The 22,439-nt window shown below is 33.2% G+C and overlaps 2 protein-coding genes across 2 annotated transcripts; both read left to right on the forward strand.

The window, feature by feature from the left end:
- Positions 1-7,881: 7,881 nt before the first annotated feature.
- LOC132620174 (acetyl-CoA-benzylalcohol acetyltransferase-like) lies at positions 7,882-11,990 on the forward strand. The gene is made up of 3 exons (XM_060334868.1): positions 7,882-7,998; positions 8,160-8,452; positions 11,267-11,990. Exons 1-3 carry the CDS (start codon positions 7,882-7,884, stop codon positions 11,988-11,990), a joined length of 1,134 nt encoding a protein of 377 aa, XP_060190851.1.
- Positions 11,991-13,333: 1,343 nt separating this feature from the next.
- On the forward strand, positions 13,334-16,326 carry LOC132618904 (acetyl-CoA-benzylalcohol acetyltransferase-like). Its single transcript, XM_060333899.1, has 3 exons — positions 13,334-13,883; positions 14,480-14,772; positions 15,456-16,326. Exons 1-3 carry the CDS (start codon positions 13,545-13,547, stop codon positions 16,204-16,206), a joined length of 1,383 nt encoding a protein of 460 aa, XP_060189882.1. The 5' UTR covers positions 13,334-13,544; the 3' UTR covers positions 16,207-16,326.
- The last annotated feature ends 6,113 nt before the right edge of the window (positions 16,327-22,439 follow it).

A 22,439-nucleotide genomic window follows, 5' to 3' on the forward strand; every position in this document is an offset into this window, starting at 1 on the left:
TAATTGACGTTTCCTTAAAAAAAACCATGCAAAAGACAACATGACAAGTAAAATGAGCTAAACCAAAAATATTTATCAAAAATTAAAAAATAATAGTTCTTCATTTAAAGAGAAAGTCAAATTTCTACTTTATTTCGTTTTAAACATGTAAAATTAATTTAATAATTAGAATTAGAATTATCCAAATCAAAACTTGATAAAAAAATAATAAATATTGTTGAGGTCCAATCTACAACATTAACAATAGAATATTTTACACCTTTAAATTAATCGAATTAAAATTCAAAGTATCAACTGATGCTTAAATATTGCCATTGTTTTATCTCAAAGAGAAGAAAATAGTTTCCTTTTAGACAAGTCTTCTCTTTTAAAAAGTATTAATAAATTTTTGCCAACTTTATATTAGTAGCAAACACTAATATTATAAAGTTTTGAATACGGATCACAAACTACAATGTTATATTAATCGTGTTTTGAACATAGCATTATCACACCCCTTTTTCTCACAAAATGATTTATTTATATTAAGTTTAAAAGGGTTTTCAAATCGAAGGTGACAAAAAATTGTGTTTCAAAAGGGATTATTTCAAAAATAACAAGAGTCGCCACTTGATAATGGATTTTAGTGTGCCAAGTCACCTTAAAATAGTTATCCCTTTTAAGAACAGGTTTGACTCTAAAACTGATCAGCGACAGAGATTCCAGTTAAGGAATTCTGTTGATCGAGGGAAAGGTATGAGGCACACCTCGAGTCCCGTGATTCTAGCACGGTCGCTTTGTTGACTTCGTATTGGTTTAAGCAGAAACTGAATCGAGTAAACTCATATAAAACAAACAAGCCCACACACAAGCGAAGTTAAAAAATAAAGTCCGAATTATTACAATCCGAAATAAAAGAAAAATGCGAAAAAATAAACCTATACTATCCTATGCTAACCTATTCTAAGCTGCTCCCGACATCCCGGGATCTTCTCCACGAGTGGCCACCATTTTTACATTTTTGTTTTCTTCCGGGACATCCCACGCGGGAAATGAATACATAATATTTAAAAGCGAGTAAATGAAAGCACAGGATTAATTAACAAAACCTAAAATTTGCCTACCCAAACCCAATAAAATGAGAGCAAAAACCGATAAATCATTAAACCCAACTTAGTCGACTTTAAATTACCCTTTCTTTGCATTTGAGACTAAAAACGGAAATCCCCCAACTGATCCCATATTAAGATTTCATTAAGCTAATGTCAAACCAAACAATTAAATCAAAGTGTAAAAGATCATTCAAGAGACATGAATTAATTCATCTAAAGCATCCAAGGCAAGATTAGCAGATTATAAAAAATATCTAAAATAAACCAAGTTTCTCAAATAGATCTCAAAGCATAATTGAAAAATATTGCACCCAAAAATCAAACAAACACTGTTTCGAAATTAAAAAATATTGAGGGGCAATAAACTGAGATAGAAATGGACCTTTTTTTTTTTTTTTTTCCCCTTCTTCTATCCGTTTCTCCCTCCTCCCCTATCTATTCTGTGCCTTTTCTATCTCTTTCCTATTCTAAAAATGATTCCCCATTCAATTCTTGTCCCCTATGTACTGTGATGTGTGTACGTATACATTTGGAAGAACAAAGCCAAACCCCAAAATAAGAGTGGGCCCCGCCTCGCCCCCCCATAACCAATTCCCCCTCAATCACGTGTCCTTTTATTCTCTCTTTTTCCTTGCCCTTTTATTTTATTTTATTTTATTTTATGTGAGACCCTCTCTGTTTTTGTGTTGGTGTATATATTGATCATGATGAAAATGGGTGAGGGTCCCACCCAAAGGTAAAAAAACTTGAACCCTCCTCCTTTTTGTGGTAAGATTTGTTATCAAACTTTGTTATTTTGTGATGAGGTGATGTAATTCTATTTGCTTTTTTTTTAACGTAAAAACAAAAAATATTTAATAATTATTTCTAGATAACTAAAAAAAAATACTCTTAAAGTAAATAACTGGCTAAGCAAAATTAAAACCTATAAAGCATATTTTTTTTGTAACTTTTCTTTCTTTTAAAACATAAAACTTATACTCTGAAAATAGCAAATATTTTTGTTCTTTTTGATTTTCGCAAATAAGCCTACTAAATAAAAATAGAATAAAATCAACACGTCAAAAATTAAAATTAAAAGAAATATTTAAAAAAACTATAAGGTGAAACACCCGGGAGGGTCAAAATTACGTGTCTATATATATATATATATATATATATATATATATATATATATATATGTATTATCACTACCCAAACACAACTACAAACACATAAATACACTATAATCTAAAGTGTTGGGCCCGTGCACAGCACAGGCATATGCCGTCTAGTAATATTATAAAGATTTGGAATTTTTACTCATTGTAGCTTCTTTTAAGACCTAATTAGTAATATTAACTATCCTTTTATTTAATTATATTTAGTAGCTAATTAACTTTTCTAAATTACAAATAGTAGCTATATCAAAAAATACATACCCAAACACATATATCTTTCTTTTTTCTCAATCACTACCTATTTTAGATTTTTCATTTCTCAAAACCCTAAAAAATCTCTCCCCTTCTCTCAACCACCACCACCATGGCCGCACCGTCCCCCTCTCTCTTCTCCCTCTCCCTCTGTGCTCACCCCTCTCTCTCTCTCCGCCGCCCCTCTCTCTCTTCTCCGTCTCCCTCTGTGCTCACCTCTCTCTCTCTCTCTCTCTCTCTCTCTCTCTCTCTCTCTCTCTTCACTCTGCAGATCTGGCCGTGTGCATTGTTGGTGGCGGCGATGATGAACTGATTTTGAGATGGCGGCGGAGAAGCTGACGTAGAGGTGGAGAGATTAGGGTTTTGTTGGTGATGGAAAGATTAGGGTTTTTTGGTGGTGGTGGTGTCTCAGATTAGGATTTTGGTGGTGTTGGAGAGATTAGGGTTTTTTGGTGGTGGTAGTGTCTCAGATCTGGCCATGTGTATTTGTTAAAAGCCAAATACAAATACATTAAAAAATCTACATCTCACAAATACACCGTTTTTTAATGTATTTGTCTTTGTATTTTTGAGTGCATTTTTGAGTGTATTTTGTTAATAGCCAAACACATTATTTTTTTGAATGTATTTGTCATGTATTTGAATTTTTTAGTCTTGTATCTGAATGTATATGTTGAAATCCATTCAAATACACGAAAATTTGAATATATTTGGCTTCATAGTAGTTGGAATGTACATAATGTATTTGAAATACATCAAAAAAAGCCAATGAAATACATCAAAAAAAAATCAGTAAAATACATAAAAAAAAATCACTGAAATACATTAAAAAAAAATCACTAAAATACATCAAAAAAATATATATTAATATCTAATTTAATAGCTCCACCATTAAAGGCTAAAATCAAGGATCATGTTTTTTTTTACCTTGTTCTCATGTATTTGTTGGCAACAAATACACAGCGAAAACATACACTATTTTGCCAAAATGTAACTACAAATGATAATATTTAAAAGGGTAGCTACAAATGGTAGGAAGCTACAATAAAGTAGTCATTTGAGTAAGTTTGCCTAAAGATTTAGATGGTTATCACACGGGTCTTATTCAATACCCTCTAGGGTCTTCTCCAGGATACGATCCATAACTTGAAGTCTTCAATTAATTGAGTTAATTCCTCAAAAGTTCACTAAAGTTAAGCAGATTGTCTATCAAGAACGAAGTGTTGTCACAAAAAAAGAAGTTTAAGATAACACGGTTAAAAAAAAAAAAAAAAAAGCATGCTACATAAACAGGCTTTCAAATTTGGCCTCTGGCAAATATGTTTTTCAATTTTGGGTGTGCACAAATAGTCACCTCAACTTGTCTTCACTTTGTCAGTTTGACACTATAACTTACAAAATGATCAACTAGACACCTCAACTTGTATAAAGTACACCTTGAAAAGTTATATGCCACGTCAACATTTGTGTTTACGTGTTCAACTTTATATAAGTTGAGGTGCTTACTTGTGCACACCCAAAGTTGGAGAGCATACTTGCCAGTCGAGGACAAATTTGAGGGCCTGTTTATGTATTATGCCTAAAATAAATTATCTACCAAAAATCACTTTTCTTTAGTTTGAATTATCCGGAGAATGCAATGCCTGATATATATATATATATATATAAAAGATAGACAATCAAACCTATTTCTCGATTCACTCAAAGAGGTGAATAGGGTCCCAATAGAGATATGTAAAAAGCAGGTCCGATTACGCATATTCCTAATCCTAAATGGAATGTAACGATGTAGTCTATACCCGTTATGTACAATGAGCATTCTCAATATTATACCTTGAAGAGGACTCGAACCTCCACGCTCTTTAGCACGAGATTTTGAGTCTCGTGTGTCTACCATTTCACCACCAAGGCATCTTGAAAGTGAATCGTATTCCATGAATATGATATCTAGTGTGATGTATGGAATATATGACAAAGGTGGATCTATTGATCGGTCATGTCATATAGGCCTGAGTTGGACATCCAATTGCTTCGATTTGAATTATTCGCAGAATGCAATGCCTGATATATACAAAAAAATGGACAATCAAACCTATGACATTCATAAACAGCTCTACTATAGTTTTTAGCGGATAACCCCAATTTAGGGTTAATAGTACATCCCAACAGGGTACGACCATACTTGTTCAATTTATCTCTTTCAACTTGGATCCCATGAGGCGGACCTTGGAAAGTTTTAACATAAGCAGTAGGGATTCACAGATCTTCCAGACGTAGAGCGCGCAGGGCTTTGAACCCAAATACACTCTTGACAGTGGTATATGTTGTATATGTAAATCCTAGATGTGAAAATATATGGAATTCCTCTATGATCTATGAATCTATGAAAGGTATAAAAAAGCAAAGAAAAGAATAGGCTAGGCATAAATCGATCTGCTGAAACTGAAATAAAAAAGAAATAAGAAGAGGGGCCAATTAGCCCTTCAAAATCGAACTTATGTGTAGCGGAATATAAGTTTTTTAAGAGCTCCGACATAACTTGTGAGATATTATAATGCTATAATATAGACTTATGCCCCGCGAACAAGTTTATTTGTCTTGAGGGACAAAATTAAAGGCTAGCACAAAATAGGGACGAAAGTGCAAATGACCCCATATTTTATGAAATAATTTACTTATTTTATTTGTTGGACCAAGACCCATTTAATTAGAAAAGATATCCAACGAAAAAGTTAATGAACTGGTAAGACCCAAGCCCAACCAAAACAATTAAGTAAAAACATACTTTAAAATTACGTCTTATAATTTAGACAACGTATTAATCAAATATAGTTTACTGCATCTAGGTAGAGATTGAGATGTATTGTCGTCGTTATTGTATTAACTATATATATTTTGAACGAGAAATATATATTAATAGAGATATTACTAGATAGCGTACATATAGGAGTACGTTGCATTTTGCACCCTTAATGTGTTCTCTTATTTTACAAAGAAATAATTTGGTTATATTCCGAAAAACCGAAATGTTCATTTTTTCTTTCTGTTTCTTACCTTGCGATTGGCTTTGTGCGTTCTCGTTAGTGCTTTATTCATGCAATTTTTTCAATATTAGCGGATTAAATGTCATCTCATGACCTTTTGACATGTTCAAAGATATATTATATGCTTAGCTTATCACCATATCATCAAAAGAACAGAGAAGGCCAATTACATAAATGACAGTTTTTTTTTGAAGTAGTTGAGAAAATATTTTGTAGGGAAGACTTGGATATGGATCAAATTCTATACAAATATATGAATGCTCGTAAAACAAGGATTGTGATGGAATGGTAAGTACTCTCTCATCCTTAATTAATCAGAGGTCTCAGGTTCTTCGAGTGCCCTTGGCAGGGGTGAATTTATATTAAAAAAATGGGTCACGTAAACCCATGGTCCCCTGATTAAACTCGGTATATTATATATATAATTCTTAAGATGTAGCTAATATTAGCTGAAGGAGCACATGGTCAAATAAGACCGAATGGAGCATTGGTTAGGCGTTGGGTTTAATCCCTTAAGGTTGCGAGATTGAACCCACCAAATGCATTTTTGCATCTTTTTTAAAAAAGAACTCTAAGCTGCCTTTAAACGTTTTGCTCGTCAATTTGATGTCACTATAAAATGGTGAACTCATCCTCTCGAAATGCTGGATTCGCCTCTGCCTTTGGGAATAGAGTCAACTTTGTTAGGAAGCGACCAGGTGGAAAACCAAAAGCAAAATTACGCATGCTCGTCATTTTTTTAACTTTCCAAAACAGATTTGCTTGTCTATTAGATGGCAGATGCTGGTATTGGGAATTCAACTTATTTGCTATTTTAGGTAAGGGATAAAGGGAAGCCTCATCTATACTAGTGGACTATGGTGGAAAAAGATAGCTTTTGCACTTCAATTCTTACTCTTTGCATCCAGAACCCTAATAAGTCCGCTATGTCCCAAATTAAAAACACGAGGAAGAAATACATTAAACGACCAAGATTCCCTAAGAAAACTATGAGGACACGACGGCGGGAGGAATAAGTCAATAAGATGCATTCAAATGGGCTGGTCTTTAATTTTTATCCTTTAGCAAGCGACCCAACAAAAAGTTGTTTTGCTATGAGGACAAAAGTTAAACACTAACACAAAATAGGGACCAAAGTGCCAATGACCTTTTTTTAAAAAATTTTTTATTGGTTGTTGTGGAAATCAAATGGCAACATAACGAGAATCTTTGATTTTCTTAAAAATAGATGATGGTTTTGTCATGAACAACACAAATCCAAAACATTGAAAACACCCAAGGTGATAAGGCATGAACTGAAAAACCGAACCGAACTAATTTCAGTTTGGTTCAGTTATCACTTTTACCAAACCGAACTTTAAAACTGAATTGACCGAATAGCCAACCCTAGGTATGGGTTCGCGTGAATCCATGCTCCTCTCCCCCGATCATGTATAGCAATGTTACATTTTTTAGAACTTTACTTCAATATAGGCGTGTGCACACAAGCTCAAAGTGTCTATGGTGCAATAATTATTGGTGCACCTCTACAAGTGAAATCAGTAGTTCAAATTGTTGAGAAAAATTGAGGTTAATATCTCAAAAAGAAGTTTTAAACTCATGCCTAAATTCATTACTTTAATATTATATTAATGGGTCATTATTTTCAAGAATAACGTTTTCTTCAAAAGACCATTTGAATGGTCATAAACTTGTAGTCAAATTGAGCAAAGTTATTACATAATATTTAATACATTAAATAGCTCTTTATGTGGTGTTAATGATGAAATCATTATTTGACCAAATTTATTGTATACGCTATTTGGCTATTGTATTAACTTGATATCAGTTGAATGATTTTAACATATATATACTTAAGTTATTTTCTTTCATAGGAGAGATACAAAGACATATTCTTCCTATAGATATATTATCAAGTTAGTAGATGATATACCTCTAAGATAAATTCTTCCACTCTTTATTTTCGTGTTCTAGGTTTTCTATAAGATAAATCTTTGTTAGATTCTGGCTCCTAGTATTGTACTAGAAGAGTTTGTTGAATCCTGGGGGATACACTCATACCGGGTGAAATATCCTTAAGGATAGTGTCTTTTGACACGCCTCAAGCTATGAAGAATTCCCTACAAGTATTCGTAATCAAGTATTTTTCGTAAGATTTCCAACACAAATTCCACGCTTCTCTTATTATTATTATTTCTTCTTATAATTGAGCCCGAGGTATTTTTTTTCGTTTTCCTTCTTTCTTTGTTATGGTGCATCTTTCAAAATGGTGTTTGATAGCTTGAAATCTCTATTCTACTTTTATCACCATAAAATTTTATATAATTATACCAAATGTCTATATTAAAACACTTAGCTGTGGAAGATGTAGCATATAGTAAACTGCCTCAACTGATCCCACCATTTTTGGGTTTCAACATAGAGATCAATTATGTGAAAATCACTAAAATTGTAAAAAGAATTTACGTCTTGAACCTATAATTTCAAAAGTGTACTAAGTTAATGGTAAGAACCTAAAGGTTAAACTCATCAAATTAAAATTCTACATCTGTTTTTTTTTTTAATAATAATAATGCACCCATTCTCTTAAAATCTTGGCTCCGCCTCTGTAGGTAGCGTGCAATGGCCATGATTTGACGGTTCTTTTCTGGCCGTACAACATCAAGGATTTGGACAATACCAATTTGTACACCGCACCAATTTTCACTATCCAAATTACCAAGTTTCAATGTGGCAGCCTGGCTGTAGCAATTAGTGCCTTGCTCCTTGTAATGGACGGTTTCACAATCATGCACTCTATTTTTGAGTGGGCAAATGCGTGTAGATTGGGGACTCCTATCGACAAGATCAACAATTTCTTGAGCTTCAATGGTGGTGATATTTTCCCAACAAGAGACTTATCAAGGTACTGTTAGGTGTTTTCTTTGATTTTCTTACCCAAATTGAGTTTTCCTTTGAGGAAGCGCAACACGTTTATCATAACCGATTTTTGTTATATATATATATATATATATATATATATATATAAAAGAGGGAATGAGGGTTTTTTTTGTAGTCCTCACATGACTAATTTTGTCATTTCAATCCCTTACATCTTACTATGAAGGAGTGACATGTGTTGAGTAGGAATTTCAACTCTTTAATTTTCACACATAGCTAGCTGTAATTGGTGTTTTTCCTTACATATCATTTTTGCCATTATTCTTATGAAGCTGTAATTGGTGCAGTCTTTACTATTTAAGGAGCATTTTTCGGCCCTTATCGGATTACTTTTGGTTTCATATTAGTACATGACATTTTATGTTTTTATATTTAGTTAATTTTTTTTTAATATATATATAATCAATAAGGTATTAATTTTTTTTCTTTCAGATTTACTCTATTGTGATAAGTGAATTTTTACATAATAAAAAAATATATTAAATAGTTACTATTTAATTAAGAGTAATTTATTGAAAACATAGACTATTTAACTAAGAGTAATTTATTGAAAACATAGTTTACTTTTTAAGAGTGAGTTAATTTCTTAAAAGATGTGTCCAAGATATTAAATCAATTATGTGGTCAAACATAACTGTATTTTGGGTCTTTGAATTATGATAACATTTAAAAATAGATTTAGTAATGTGTTGATTTTCTATCTCAATCTTAAAACATGATGGAACCACCTAATGACCTAAGATTAAATGATCAATGATTAAATATTCAATTTTATTGGGGATCTTCAAGATTCATGATCTCAATATTATGAAAAAGTTGTATCATTGTTCATGGTCCTCACATATGCTCTATCCCCACTTTTGATTTTATTCCTTATATATATATTACAATAGGAGTAATTCTAGAAAAAGTATTTGGAAATTAATTACTATTTGTTATTAAATGACTCATGAATGTTAATTCATGGGGAGGATTATCCAACAACATATAAAGAGACGAATTTCACATCTCATAATCGATGTCGGACATCTTATCCCTACCGCACGTCCATGCCTGTCAACTAATGTGTTCCCAACAACGAATAAATTAAAAATTGAGAAGGAGGCATTGATAACATATTATAAAAAATAAATTTTGAGTCTATTTTGAGTCTAACTCAATCACAAATTAAAAAGTAGCTCATAAGGAATGCTCAAAACCGTACGAGAAACCAACTCAACATCCCACAATTAATTGGGGATAAATTAACTTTCACGACAACTTTTTCGTGTAATTATTGTTCGACAAATTTTGAAACGACTAATTTTCAACAAACAAAACCAAGATCAAAACTAAACGAGCTGATTGGGTAGATAAAGTTGAATTGGCATGGAGTTTGATCAAACAAGAAGGGCCAATTTATATCAAGGTGTTCGGAGTATGAGGGTAACCCAATTATTTTTTACTATTAATTTGAGTATACATTCTTCAAGTATTTTAAAATAAAATTTACATATTTTAAAGCTACACGAAAATTACTTCAAATCAACATAGCTAATGATTCAAATTATTTTTAAAAAGTCTGAGAAATTTACAATCAAAGGAGAAGTTGTTTAACACCTCAAATAGTAACACCTTTACATAAATTGAAATGAAGAAAATACTATCATTTTTTTGCGCGGATTGCCCTACTTTTGGGGTGGTTTTTAATTTTTGCCCTCAAATTGGTGGTCTTGAATATTTGCCCTTCGCTTATCACCCAGAGGTCCTGGGTTCGAACCTAGGCTCAGTTCAAAAAAAAAAATGGCAATGCATAAGTATGGATTTGAAAGGCAGAAGTTGGACCCCAACTTATGCCTTAAGGCAAACTTTTACCCAAAATTAGGCCTTAAGCCAAACGTCTACGGGTAATTTGCGGGATTGCCCTTCGCTTAGGGTGGTCTTTAATTTTTGCCCCTCAAATTGGTGGTCTTTAACTATTGCAAATTCTGCCTTGCAATTTTTTTTTTTTTTTACTATTTCGAACCCATAACCTCGGGGTATTAGGCGAAGGACAAAACTTAAAGACCACCAATTTGAAGGGCAAAAATTAAAGACTACCCCAAATGAAGGGCAATCCGCGCAAAAAAAAAAAGAACACTTGCCAAAAGTTGGGCCCTTAAGGCAAAGGTTTGAAGAATTCAACAATTTTTTTTTTTGGTTTTTTTTGCCATAAAGCAGAGTTGAAGCATAAGTTGAGGTCCAACTCATGGCCCGCGTATTCCAACTTATGCCTTGCAATTTTTTTTAAAATTTTTGACTGAGCGGGGGCAAAATTAAAGACCACTTATTTGAGGGACAAAAATTAAAGACCACCCCCAATGAAGGACAATTCTGCAAATTGCCCAATACTATTTGTCTATCTTGAATTTGGGCTTGGGCTTAGCACGGGCCCCTACCCATATATATATATATATATATATATATATATATATATATATATATATATATAGTATCCACAATGTAGCCCTAAAGGGTTAGAGTTTTGTTTAGGGAAAAAGCTTGTGAGACGAGCATTATCCTGCCACTTGTGTGACCACTTTTTAGAGTGAATTTTGTGAGGTTATCTCTCTCGATATTTGCACTCTCTTTTATATAGTGGAATGCTCATCTCCGCCCATGAATGTAAGTCAATTGACCGAACCGCATTAACGTTTTTATGTCTCTTTTGGTATATTTCTGTTTTGTCATCTGATCTATCATCGTTCAAGGGTTGCTTTGTAAGCTTCTCCCTAACACTATTTATGTTCGATCCTAACAGGTACTTCAAGCTTCCTATTCCACAAGAAGGAAGCAAAGAAGATAAATTTTTCTCCAAGAGGTTTGTTATCAAAGAGGCTGCTATATTGAGGCTCAAAGAGAAATTTGCAAGCTTCATTGATTCAGGTGCTTTGGATTTTAAACCTTCGAGAGTTGAGCTGATTTCAGCACTGTTATGGAGAGCTTTAATCCGTGCTTCGGCAACAATAAATGGGAGCTTGAGACCTTCTATGATGGGTTTTTCGCTGAACTTGCGCTCTAAAGTTAACTTACCTGAAATAAACAAATCCGTGCGGAATTTGGTAATTGATGTTCCAGTGAAATTCATACCTGGGGAGACACAAATGGAGTTACAACATCTTGTAAAATTGATCAGGGATGCAGTGATGAAAGTTGTTGCTTCATGTTCCGAGGCTTCACCAGACGAGATAGTTTCACACGTGGCGAACTTATATACCGAAAGTTTTCAAGCACCAGAATGGGGAAATAACGATGACGTTGACAAATTTACGTGTTCAAGTTTATGCAGGTTTCCTATGCAAGATGCTGATTTTGGTTTGGGAAAACCATGCTTGATGTTTTTTGGATTGAAAGATATGAATATGTTTTGGTTGCACGATACGGTTTGTCGTACTGGTGTTGGCCTACAAGTCGACTTGGATGAAAGGCACTTGCAGTTATTTGAATCCGACCACGATCTTAAGGCTTTCATCGAACCCTTCTAGATACTCTCTCTGGTCCAAAATAAATGAATTTTTGGGTTTTTCCTTTGATCCACCCGAAGAGGTATTTCTGTGTTGTTTTCTGGAGTAATTTGTATTAATAAAGTACGGCTACTACGAATGTATCTCTTTTTCATGCATTAATTAACATGAAAAAATCTACTCATTTGCTACTTTCATTGTTTTATAAGCTTTTTCGAGACTCGTCCTAGAACGGGGAACTTGTAAAACATACTGGGGCTAAGCTTGGGGATTAGTTCTGTCCTCAAGCGTCTGACTGTGCACCCTAAGCACATCTAACGCGCAACACTCAAGACTTGCTCACTCATTCCTAAAAAAATCATGTGCCGAATTCCTAATTAGTATTGTTGGCCCTCAAAATTCTTAACAAATGAATGATAAAATGTTATTCATCTATATAAAAGAGAAGATTGAGATTTGAGAGTAAATAACTCACATATCGAGTTAAAATAATATTGTATATTTACTAATTGAGAACTTTATGAGAGTGAACCTTTTTTTGAAAATAGTTAGCCGAAATTTATATCTTCATTTTATTGATTTTTGTCTTAGTTTTATCAAAATATCACATTTTATTGCCGAAATTTATATATTCACTTGTGACTGATTTTTATGTCTAGTTCTATATATTTCAAAATAGGCTTAATGCATATGCGGATCCCTAAACTTATCTTTTTTTTCATTTTGATACCTCAATTAAGTGTTGTTTTTATTAAACCCCTGAACTCGTTCTTAAACAACATGTCAAGTCAAAACCAGATAAATAAATTGAAATAGTGAAAATACTACTTTACAATTAAAAAAGAAGAAAATAACTCTGATAAGATTTTTTTATATTTACTTATTAAAATCATTATGCGTCAAAATAAAGATTTCTTATAAAAAAGAAATATTTGTCAAATGGAAGCTATTTATGTATTAGTATCAATTTTTACTTTTACTATGTGTTTTTAAAAGAGGTTTATAACCTATTTGGCGAAGTTTATTTTTTCTCCGAAACTATTTATTTTTTCAATAAATGTTTATTTTAAAAAAGTGAGGTGTTTGGTCACGCTTTTGGGATAAAATAAGTGATTTTGGAGAGTAATAGAAGCAGTTTTTTAAAAACTAAAAAAATAGCTTTTGTACAAAATTACTTTTTTAAAAGTACTTTTGAGAAAAATACAATTAAAAATATATTTTAAAAATTTAATCAAATATTAATTGCTGCTTAAAAATACCATTTAAATAAACTAAACTTTAACACCCTAGGAAAATTATTTAAAAATATATATACACCTACCTAACATTGGCACATGAGAGAAGTATTTTTAGTATGGTAATTTACTTTACATCTATCGAGTGATCGCTTAGTCTCGCTCTTTGGTTTAGGAGAATTCAAGCTTTACACCTAACTTGTGCTTGAGCCCGTGTCCCTAGAATATAGTGTATATATTAATATTATATATATAAAATGGGCACTCCATTTAAGCAAACAGTTCATTCAGCTTAGTTCAGTTCTTTCCTTTCTTTCCTTCAATCCATTTTATCTCATCAATGGATAGCATACATGTAGAGATCTTATCCACAAAGCTCATAAAACCATCTTCCCCAACTCCTCCTCACCTTCAATGTTACAAACTTTCATTCTTTGATCAAATAGCTAACAAAGAACTTGTCCCTTTAGTTCTTCTCTATCCTTCTTGCAACAACAACTCTATCAAGGATGCTGAGATGGATGAGCGGCTCGAACAATCTTTTTCTAAGATATTAACACGTGTTTACCCAGCTGCTGGAAGGTATGCTGAAGATGGGTGTTCGGTTCTTTGCCTTGATCAAGGTGTTCCTTATACCAAAGCAAAAGTCAACTGCAAGCTGGACAATTTCCTCGAACAAGTAATCTATCTTGTTCTATGTCTTTTCTATAGATGGAAGTTAAAATATTACTCCCTCTCTCTATTTTTACTTTTCACCTATTGCTTTTATTTGTCAACTATTGGTTTGACACGCCGGTTAAGAGTAAAAAATAAAACGGAAAATTTACTATATCACCCTTTAAATATAATAAATTTAATATCTTGGGAAATGCATTTGTAGATGACTATAGTTAATACATAAGAGTAAAATAGGAAATAAGATATAAATTACGTCTTATTTTTTGAAGTGGATAAGTAAAAATAGATATTTATTTTTAATACAGTGAATAAATAAAAATGAACTGAGGGAGTATTAGTCTTTTTGTCTCGATTTTTTGTCATACATTTTCCTTTTTAATTTATATTGAGAAATAATTTAACTTAATGTTTTTTTTTACTATCTAGGACTTATTTTAGATAATCAGTTACAAAAATCTTCATTTACTTCTTAAATTTCGTGCCTAATTAAATTATATAACATGAACTTTGACGGAGACGGTATATAATAATCTAGAAATTGTAATAAGAAAGAAATAAGGGAGGTTTATGATGATTTTTTTCTATTTTTCCTACTAGGTTACACGTGATGGACATGAACTGACGGTCCAACTCTGGCCACACGACATCAAGGATGTGGATGATACCAATCTGTTCACAGCACCAATTTTCACGGTCCAAATAACGAAGTTTGAATGTGGTGCCATGGCTGTAGCAATTAGTATCTCGCATCCTGTAATGGACGGTTTCACAACCATGTCCACTATGTTTGAGTGGGCTAATGCGTGTAGATTGGGGACTCCTATCGACAAGATCAACAATTATTTAAGCTTCAATGCGGGTGATGTTTTCCCAACAAGAGACTTATCAAGGTACTGTTTTAGGTGTCTGCCTTGATTTTCTTATCATAGTTGAGTTTTCGTTTCTTGTTTGACTTAGAAAAAATCTAGTTTATGTGCAGAAAAATAGATGAGTTAAGGGTAGTAAGTGATTAAGTAGGAAATTGGATATAAGTTTGATGATATTTGAAAAATATAGTATTTGAAGTTAACTTGAAAAAGGGTATTAGAAAGTAAAGTTGTGTCTAAACATGAAAAAAAATTAAACCTTGAATATAAAAATAATATTAATTACTAAGAGAGAGGAATTTATTTGACATTAATATAAATATAATTTACTATATCTATTTACTGATAAAATTAATGTAAAATTTATTTTTTATATATCATAGAATTAATTTTGAGGCCTTAAATTATCGGGCCCCTAAAGCAAGTGCAGATACTTCTCACTCCGTAGCATCCACAATGTAGCTTTAAGGAGTTAGAGGGTTTTGTTTAGTGGGAAAAATTTGTGTGACAAGAGTATTACCCTGCCACTTGTGTGAGCCTCGATATTTTGTACTCTCTTTTATATAGTAGATTACTCATCTTCGCTAGTGGATGTAGATCAATTAAGTGAATTACATTAAATTTTTATGTGTCTTTTGGTTTGTTTCTCTTTTATTGTCTGATTTATCATTGTCCGAGATTTACTCTGTTTATTTCGATCCTGACAGGTACTTCAAGCCTCCTATTCCACAAGAAGGAAGCAAAGAAGATAAATTTCTCTCCAAGAGGTTTGTTATCAAAGAGGCTGCTATATTGACTCTCAAAGAGAAATTTGCAAGCTTCATTGATTCAGGTGCTTTGGATTTTAAACCTTCAAGAGTTGAGATGATCTCAGCGCTGTTATGGAGAGCTTTAATCCGTGCTTCGGAAGCAATAAATGGGAACTTGAGACCTTCTATGATGGGCTTTCCGCTGAACTTGCGCTCTAAAATTAATTTACCTGAAATAAACAAATCTGTGGGGAATTTGGTAATTGATGTTCCAGTGAAATTCATACCGGGGGAGACACAAATGGAGTTACAACATCTTGTAAAATTGATCAGGGATGCAGTGACCAAAGTTGTCGCTTCATGTTCCGAGGCTTCACCAGACGAGATAGTTTCACACGTGGCGAACTTATATAATGAAAGTTTTCAAGCACCAGAATGGGGAGGCAACGATGACGTTGACAAATTTACGTGTTCAAGTTTATGCAGGTTTCCTATGCAAGATGCTGATTTTGGTTTGGGAAAACCATGCTTGATGTTTTTTGGATTGAAAGATATGAATATGTTTTGGTTGCACGATACGGTTTGTCGTACTGGTGTTGGCCTACAAGTCGACTTGGATGAAAGGCACTTGGAGTTATTTGAATCCGACCCCGATCTTAAGGCCTTTCATCGAGCACTTCGTCTAGATACTTCCTCCGGTCCAAAATAAATGAATTTTTGGAGTGTTTTTTTCTTTTATCCAAAATAAATGAATTGTTCAAATCCCGAAGAGGTATTTCTGTGTTGTTTTCTGGAGTAATTTGGATTAATAAAGTGTTGCTACTACGAATGTATCCCTTTTCCCTGCATTAATTAACATGAAAAAATCTACTCATTTGCTACTTTCAGTGTTTTATAGAGCTTTTTCCAAACACGTCCCACAGCAGAGCAGGGCACTTGTAAAACGTCTTGGGGCTCAACTTGGGGCTTAGGTTTTGACTCTGTGCTTGAAATATGTTTTACTTTGCTCGAGGCTCGCTCAACTGTTCCTACGAAAATCACGTGCCAAATTTTACTAAAATTGGCCCTCAAAATTCTTAACAAATGAATGATATACATGTTATTCATCTATAGATGCCAAATTTTACTAAAATTGACCCTCAAAATTCTTAACAAATGAATGATATACATGTTATTCATCTATAGAAAAGAGAGGATTGTGAATAACTCAAATACCCAGTCATAATACTGCATATGTATATTTTCTTATTAAGAACTCCGTGAGGGTGATTATCACTTGAATATTTCTTTTAAAAATATATCATAGAAATTTTACATCTTCACTTGTTATCGATTTTCGTCTTAGTTCTACATCTATCAAAATATCACATTTTTATTGCTGAAATTTTTATCTTCACTTGTTGATTTTCATGTATTAGTTTTATAACTCTCAAAATATCATATTATTATTAATTTCGTTCTTGAAAGTAATTTTGGATTTATTCATGAAAAAAAAAGAATAGTGTTTAAATCATAGTAATGATAAAGTTTGTCAAAGAAGTTCTTAATATTAAACCTTTGGGTTGTTAAAAAGTAAGAGTAGTGGAGTAGTTGGGAAGTTTCTAGTGCATCAAGTTTGATTAGATTAAATATAAAAATAATGATATAAAATAACATCAGCGCCTTAATGTGGCGAATAAAATAGCATGGGATCTTAAATGTGGCAACAGTGTAGCACGTTCTTTTATTTATTTAATCTCAGAGATTGATTACCAAATCTTTTAGCTGCAAAATTATTTCTTGGAAATGGGGAGAAGACTTTGTGTCTGCCGTAATTAAGGGAGAGGGAGGAGATCACATGCATGGACAGATTCAATAATTGAAATTTTACCCTTATTTATATTATTGAAGTTTTACATAATCAAAAAATTATTAAAGAATTAGTCAATTTCATCTTATTTTAACTATCGTTTTAGCTAAAAAGGTTATTCCAAAATAATTGTCACTTTAAGAATACAGAGTGCTAAAGTTGACAATTGCCTTCAATTATAGTATACACAATATTTGAGAGAAAAATAAGTCTGCCTTTATTAAATATGGGTAACTTAGTAAACTTTACCCTGTATTTATTATTTTCTTAATGAACTTGAAAAAAACTAAACGACTGTTACAATGAAAAAGAGGGAGTATTTTTCAAGAGATTTATTAAGGGTAAAATTAGTAAACACACTTCTTACTTCATAGGAGTGAGTAGTTTTCTTAAACGGTGTGCCCAAGCTAAAAATACCATTTATTATGAAGCAGAGGGAGTAACAAAGAAAGTAACTAATATAATTCACAATGTGACAAAGAACTCATTTATTTTTATTGATATTAAGACGTATATGAATCAAAATTCACCTCTGGATATAAAGATGTGTATTAACATTAAAATATTTGAATATGAATAAACATTTGAATGCTAAAATATATATTAAAATTTAAATACTAAATAATTAAGACTATTTGTTTATCAACATGGAAGTGTATACAACTTGTAAGTTAATACTACATCAACAAAATACTTATAAAAAATAATATGGTAGTTGGTGATGGTTATGGCTAATGGTGGTGATTGTGGGTGCGACCGGAGAAGGTGGTTGGTGAAAGTTGTGGGTGCCGATTGGGGCTGGTGGCGGTGTTGATGGATGGTGGTGGTTGTGGGTAGTAGCTAGCAGTGATGACGACTAACAATTTATCGGTTAACCATGGTGCTTGATGGTTATAGTTAGTGGAAATAACTAATGGTAATAACAATTGGTAGCGGTAGTTGATGATATATAATGGTGGTTGATGGTGGTAATCATCAGTAATGATTGATGGTTATGTGGTAAGAGAGTAACTAATTCGCAATGTGACAGAGACCTCATTTATTTTTATTAAGATTAAGGTGTATGAATCTAAATATAAATCTGAATATAAAAATGTGTATTAAAATTAAAATATTTGAATCTGAATAAACATTTGAACGTTAAAATATATATTAAAATCTAAATACTAAATAATTAAGACTATTTATTTATTAACATGGGAATGTGTATGTTACATCCCGTATTTTTTAACGTCGGATTAATTGTAAGTTGAGGTGGGACCCACACGTCAAGATTTTTTTTGGGACATGTGACAAATTATATGAATCACATATGTGAAGTTAAACACAACTCATGAAGGACCCTTGGGCCAAATCAAAGTGGAAGCCCTCCAAACGAATATTTTTAAGAAAACGTTTTCGGGTGACCTGACTTTGGGGGGAAAAAATGGTATTATAAGTTTGGAATTTGAAAAAATATCATGAAATAGAAATTGTAGATAATTGAATTAGCTTTTCATCCATAGGTCGTGGGTTCCCAGGTGATGTTGGTACAAGGAGATATGGACGTTTTAAGGTTTAAAGGTCAGTGGGCTAGGCCCAACTCGGGACCAACCGGGTTGGCCCAAAAAAATGAAGAGAAAAAAATTAAGGCCCAATTGGAGGGGGTGGACGGCCCCTTGATGGGTCAAGGCCCATGAGTGGGTTTTTTATTTATTTAAAGAATCGGTTAAGATTGGATTCTTAAAGCCTTATGATTAATATTTGGTAAATATGACCAATTGTAGATTTTGGACGAAACGGGATTTGAATTTGGAGAAGCGTAAGGAGCGAATAAGGTATGTAAAGCTTTACCTTTCCTTCTCTTGGCATGTCTTAGGTGTGATAGGTTTGGATACGAGCCTCGGGGACGACTCTACTCTTAGAAATCCGCACCTAAATTTGCCCCTTTTTCATTCAGTAGAATTGAATTGAATATGTTATGAATAGTTGGAAAATTGCCTAAACATCTAGAACTTGCACAAATAGGACCCGACTACTTTAAAACTCTCATAAGTGATGTTATGAAGTGTAACATACGTAAATTATGTACGCCACCTCATTTGATCCCAGGTGGGCCCACTATTCCCGGATTTTTCTAATTTGTTCTGTTTGACTTATTTTGAAGTGGAATTCAAAGGAAACTCTTGGCTACTTTTCTAACTACTATACGACAGTTGTTTTGAAGTATTTTGTAAGTCCCACAACGTATTTTGAAACATGAAAACGATTTCAGAAAACTTATTTTGACATAAACCATTGTGACATCCGTAAGGTATACGATATGATTACCGTTTAGTTTTTTTTTATATGGTTTGTCATCTGAATTATGCTATTGAGTCTCCGTAAATGTGTTATATTTTATATTGCATTAGTTTCTCACTACTCCATTCGTGGATACCTCAATGTTTCCTTCACTGAGCCTGGGCCAGGATATGTTATCACGCGTATTCCACTGCATTGTTCGCCGCGCCTCGATGTGAGGGGGCAGGTATACATGTACATGGGTTGTGGAGTATGTTGTGCCATGTACACACATTCTGATATATGATGATATGATATGATATGGCCATCTGATATGTTTGACATGTGCACATTCTGATATGATATGATATGTTACGGAGTTATTCCCTACTCTGGAGTTATGCTGTGTTATGGCGCCAGTGTCGGGGTGGCGACCACGTTCTGTTTACCCAGTCCCGTAATGGGACCAGATATGACATATGTTTTCTGTATGCACTATTTATGCATTATGATTAGCATTTTGCTATTCTGGATATTCTGTTCATTTTCTATACCTTTTGTTTCGGTTATGACTTTGTTTACTACGTTCCGTGCTTTACATAATCAGTACATTTTCCGTACTGACCCCCTTTCTTCGGGGGCTGCGTTTTCATGCCGCGCAGGTTCAGATGACAGATTTGTTGATCCGCCTGCTTAGGACACCTATTCTGCTATCTTGGAGTTCTCTTTTGTTCGGAGCCTACGTTTTGGTACAGTCTTTTTGCCATTGTACATATGTATGCTATTCAGGGGTACGACGGGGCCCTGTCCCGTCTTATGATTCTGTTGTTATCTGTAGAGGTCTGTAGACATACATGTGGGTTCTGTATCTGTTTTGGGTTGATATGATCTGTGATAGCCTTATCGGCTTCCACGTACTATATCTGTTCATCTATGATAACTAGTAACGCCAACTGACTTTTATATTGATACATTCTGCTAATATGCTGATTTGGGTTATTGGGTACGTATGGGTGTCCAGCACGGACACTAGTCGCGGCCTACGGGGTTGGGTCGTGACAGTGTAAAACTTGTAAATTCATACTACATCAACAAACTACCAATAAAAATAATAATATGGTAGATGGCGGTGGTTATGGCTAATGGTGGTGATTGTGGGTACGACTGGAGGAGGTGGTTGGTGATAATTGTGGGTGCTAATTGGGGGAGTTGGTGGCGTTGATGGATGGTGGTGGTTGTGTGTAGTAGCTTGCAGTGATGGCGACTGACAATTTATTAGTTAATCCTAGTGCTTGATGGTGATAGTAGAGCTGATAATTGTGGTGCATGATAATCATAACTAATGATAATAACAACTGGTAGCGATAGTTGACGATATATAGCAATGATTGATGGTGGTAATCATCAGTATTGATTGATGGTTATGTGATAAGAGTGATTGGTGATGATGTTTATAAATGATGGCTAGTGGTGATAATTATTGACTGAGTATATGTTACTTTCTACTGGAACATAAACTAATTAACTCTATCAGCCAAAATTTATATAGATAGATTGATATCTTCGAGTGTTTTTGTTCCGCTAAAATTTTAATCTAAGATCTCTTTGATCACTAGCTAGGTCATATTCTTGGGTGCTAGAATCACTAATTATTTTACTCGGAGAAATTTGGATCATGAACCAATGGAAAGGTAACATGTCAAAGCCTACAAGATAATTTGTTAAAGGTAATAAACAAAATTTACTTTAATGCAATAAGGCATCTTTTTGTTAAAAGAATTCCAAGTCAAAGAAAGCAGTTGCAATATTAATATTGAACGTTTCAAATACTCGGCTCATGAAAGTGCCTCAGAATCTAAACCATGAGAAAAAAGAAGTTGAAGAAAAGAAAATGGGAAATGAGTAAATTCTTTTCACATAACAAATTCAATCGGTCACCATAAAGTTACTGATAAATGACAGCTTATGCTTATGAAAATAATCCGGCATCACTTGGATGAATGAAAGCTCTGATTAGAGGCAGATTCAAGATTTTAATTCAATCAATCACCCTAGGTTTATTTGAGTTCTAGATTCATAATTTAATATTTTCAGTAATTTCAGTGAGTTTTACGCATATAAATCTAGGTCTTGGCCTGACATAAGCGAAGTACTGTTTGCAAGACTATCTATCACACGACGACTATATTATTTCCCTAATCTCGAGTTTGAGATATAAAGCAACTGCATCTATAAAGACTCCAAAGTAGAGGTGAATTCATAATTTAATTCTATGGGCTCAAGACTCGGTTTCAACTACTGAGCCAATATTTCTATAATTTTATCTAAATAATCTAGATTTGGGCTAAAAGTTATGGATTCAACTAAACTCATAACTATATTATTGGTACTCCTTGCTCCAAAGACAGTACATGATATGCAATAGAAATTTAGAAAATAAATACTGGATGTAAAATTACTATTATTTGTCGCATTCTAATTACAATATTTTTCCTTGTTCCTTTTTAATATACACCGAATATATTTTTTTCCCTATATTTAAATACAATAATTCTCTGTTTAAGTTTTCTATTATATTTTAAAAATAATTTTATTATAATATCAATTATCTATATTCAAATAAAATAATTGTAGCCAAAATAACGTGATTTCACAAATTAATGTTGACGTGGTGGTTGACGTTGTGGGCTAGATATACAAAAAAAAAATAGGAAGTGAGACCACTAAAATAATTGCCTGATGCGTCAGTGTCAAATATCCTAACATGAAATAACTTACTAGTATACATTACCTATGCTTGGTAATCAGTCATCCTTTAAAAAAAAAATGGG

Source organism: Lycium barbarum, chromosome 11, assembly GCF_019175385.1.
Source record: "Lycium barbarum isolate Lr01 chromosome 11, ASM1917538v2, whole genome shotgun sequence".
Lineage (NCBI taxonomy): Eukaryota > Viridiplantae > Streptophyta > Magnoliopsida > Solanales > Solanaceae > Lycium > Lycium barbarum.

What these genes read in the sequence shown, in the direction of transcription:
- LOC132618904 (XM_060333899.1), top strand. Translation starts at nt 13,545, where the DNA reads ATGGATAGCATACATGTAGAGATCTTATCCACAAAGCTCATAAAACCA. An exon ending in TGGACAATTTCCTCGAACAA is followed by an intron (nt 13,884 to 14,479) that starts GTAATCTATCTT and finishes TTTTCCTACTAG; the next exon opens with GTTACACGTGATGGACATGA. An exon ending in CCAACAAGAGACTTATCAAG is followed by an intron (nt 14,773 to 15,455) that starts GTACTGTTTTAG and finishes CGATCCTGACAG; the next exon opens with GTACTTCAAGCCTCCTATTC.
- LOC132620174 (XM_060334868.1), top strand. Translation starts at nt 7,882, where the DNA reads ATGTCTATATTAAAACACTTAGCTGTGGAAGATGTAGCATATAGTAAA. An exon ending in ATGTGAAAATCACTAAAATT is followed by an intron (nt 7,999 to 8,159) that starts GTAAAAAGAATT and finishes CCGCCTCTGTAG; the next exon opens with GTAGCGTGCAATGGCCATGA. An exon ending in CCAACAAGAGACTTATCAAG is followed by an intron (nt 8,453 to 11,266) that starts GTACTGTTAGGT and finishes CGATCCTAACAG; the next exon opens with GTACTTCAAGCTTCCTATTC.